General features: G+C 51.5%; 1 protein-coding gene across 1 annotated transcript in view; it reads right to left on the minus strand.

Annotated features, from left to right (window-relative positions):
- pgm2l1 (phosphoglucomutase 2-like 1) overlaps positions 1 to 1234 on the minus strand; it is a gene marked incomplete at its 5' end in the record, with an annotated part of 6194 nt that extends 4960 nt beyond the window's left edge. The window contains 3 exons of the mRNA XM_013907780.1: positions 527 to 723; positions 815 to 898; positions 1139 to 1234. Of these exons, the coding sequence (XP_013763234.1) occupies positions 527 to 723; positions 815 to 898; positions 1139 to 1234 (377 nt within the window). The remainder of the gene's footprint in view (positions 1 to 526; positions 724 to 814; positions 899 to 1138) is intronic.
- Between the last annotated feature and the right edge of the window lie 203 nt (positions 1235 to 1437).

The raw sequence follows: 1437 nt of genomic DNA on the forward strand, positions 1-1437 counted from the left end.
GTAAAAATATAATATAAGCTCTGGCGGACTTGGTTCTATGGTAGGTCTTAAAGGGTTAAACCTGAGAAAGAAATGATTATTTCCGCTGTAAACGCTCAGCAGTTAGAAATAATGATCATCTGTGTTCAGCAGTGCAAACAGCAGGTGGTCTCATGAAACACGCTGCAGTCCTCCACGAAACACCTGAACTCATCACGCTGAGACCTCAGCCTGCGGTCACAAACATCGTCCTCAATCACTGCTGGCAAACAGCTTCTGACATCAGCAGAACAACACAGGCTGTGGAAATGAGGAAACTATAAATGACTGTTCACACCAGCAGGCATCTACTAATCAGAAGGTTGGAGGTACAATCCCTGCTGCCCAAACGCCCTTAGGCAACACACTAACCCCAGGTTTCTCTGTGATGCTATAAATCAGAGTATGAATGAGTTGGACAGAAATCACTGAGGCATCGAAAACGTGCTGTAGAAGAACCATCAGCGTCCCTGTGGAGGACACCGAGAGGAGGAACAGGTGGGCTTACCTGTGGAAGCAGAGGGAGGCGAGCTCATCCATGTAGCAGCTGTTGATCTGGGTCAGGGGGTCGGTCCTCAGGGAGCAGCGATCCACCAGCCCTACGTCCCAGCAGGAGGCGCTCCAGGGCTCCAGCTGCTCCTCTATACATCGCAGGATCTCTTTGTCGTGAAGCGAGGTGATCTGGGCGCCGTTACACCAGTACACCTGCAGGGGGACACACGCACCCAGCTCAGTCTGCAGCTTCCTAACTTTTACTTCCCATTTGAGGCACGGCGGCGAACGTGCCCTTACTGACCTTGTATCCGTTGTCTTCTTTGGGATTGTGTGACGCTGTGATCATCACTCCAGCTGCAGCCCCCAGCTTCTTCACAGCGTAAGGCTGCCAAAGGAGAACAGAGCGCGCTCAGTGTGAAACTCCTTCATCCTTCGGCGAACGTTCGGTTTTAATAAGTGCTTAAATATCTGTGTCTGTGACACCGTCAGCTATCAGGCTGCCGCTGGCGCCGATGTGAGGTCGGCTCATTCATTACAGCCCGGAAAATGTGACGGCACGAACATTAGTGAGGTCACAGCGAGCAGCCGGCTGCATGCAGGAAGTGATGCGTTAGTGTTTCCTCACCACGTACGGCGTGGGGATGAAGGAGGAGAAGAGATGCACGGGGACGTCTCTGCTCAGCAGCACAGCAGCCGTCAGCTTCGCCAGCCTGAGACACACACACACAGACACACACACACACAGACACACACACACACAGACACACACACACACACACACAGACACACTGGAATAACAAACCTCCTGCCAAGAGCTGATTGGTCAAAATGAAAAATGTTATTGTTGTAAGCTGGTGATGATTTAAGGACACTTACATCAAGTAACTAAAAGAAGGCCGTGGACGCGGCGCCAGGATGCAAACA

The sequence above is a fragment of the Pundamilia nyererei genome, unplaced genomic scaffold (assembly GCF_000239375.1).
Source record: "Pundamilia nyererei isolate P.nyererei 1_Seehausen unplaced genomic scaffold, PunNye1.0 scaffold00518, whole genome shotgun sequence".
Taxonomy (NCBI): Eukaryota; Metazoa; Chordata; class Actinopteri; order Cichliformes; family Cichlidae; genus Pundamilia; species Pundamilia nyererei.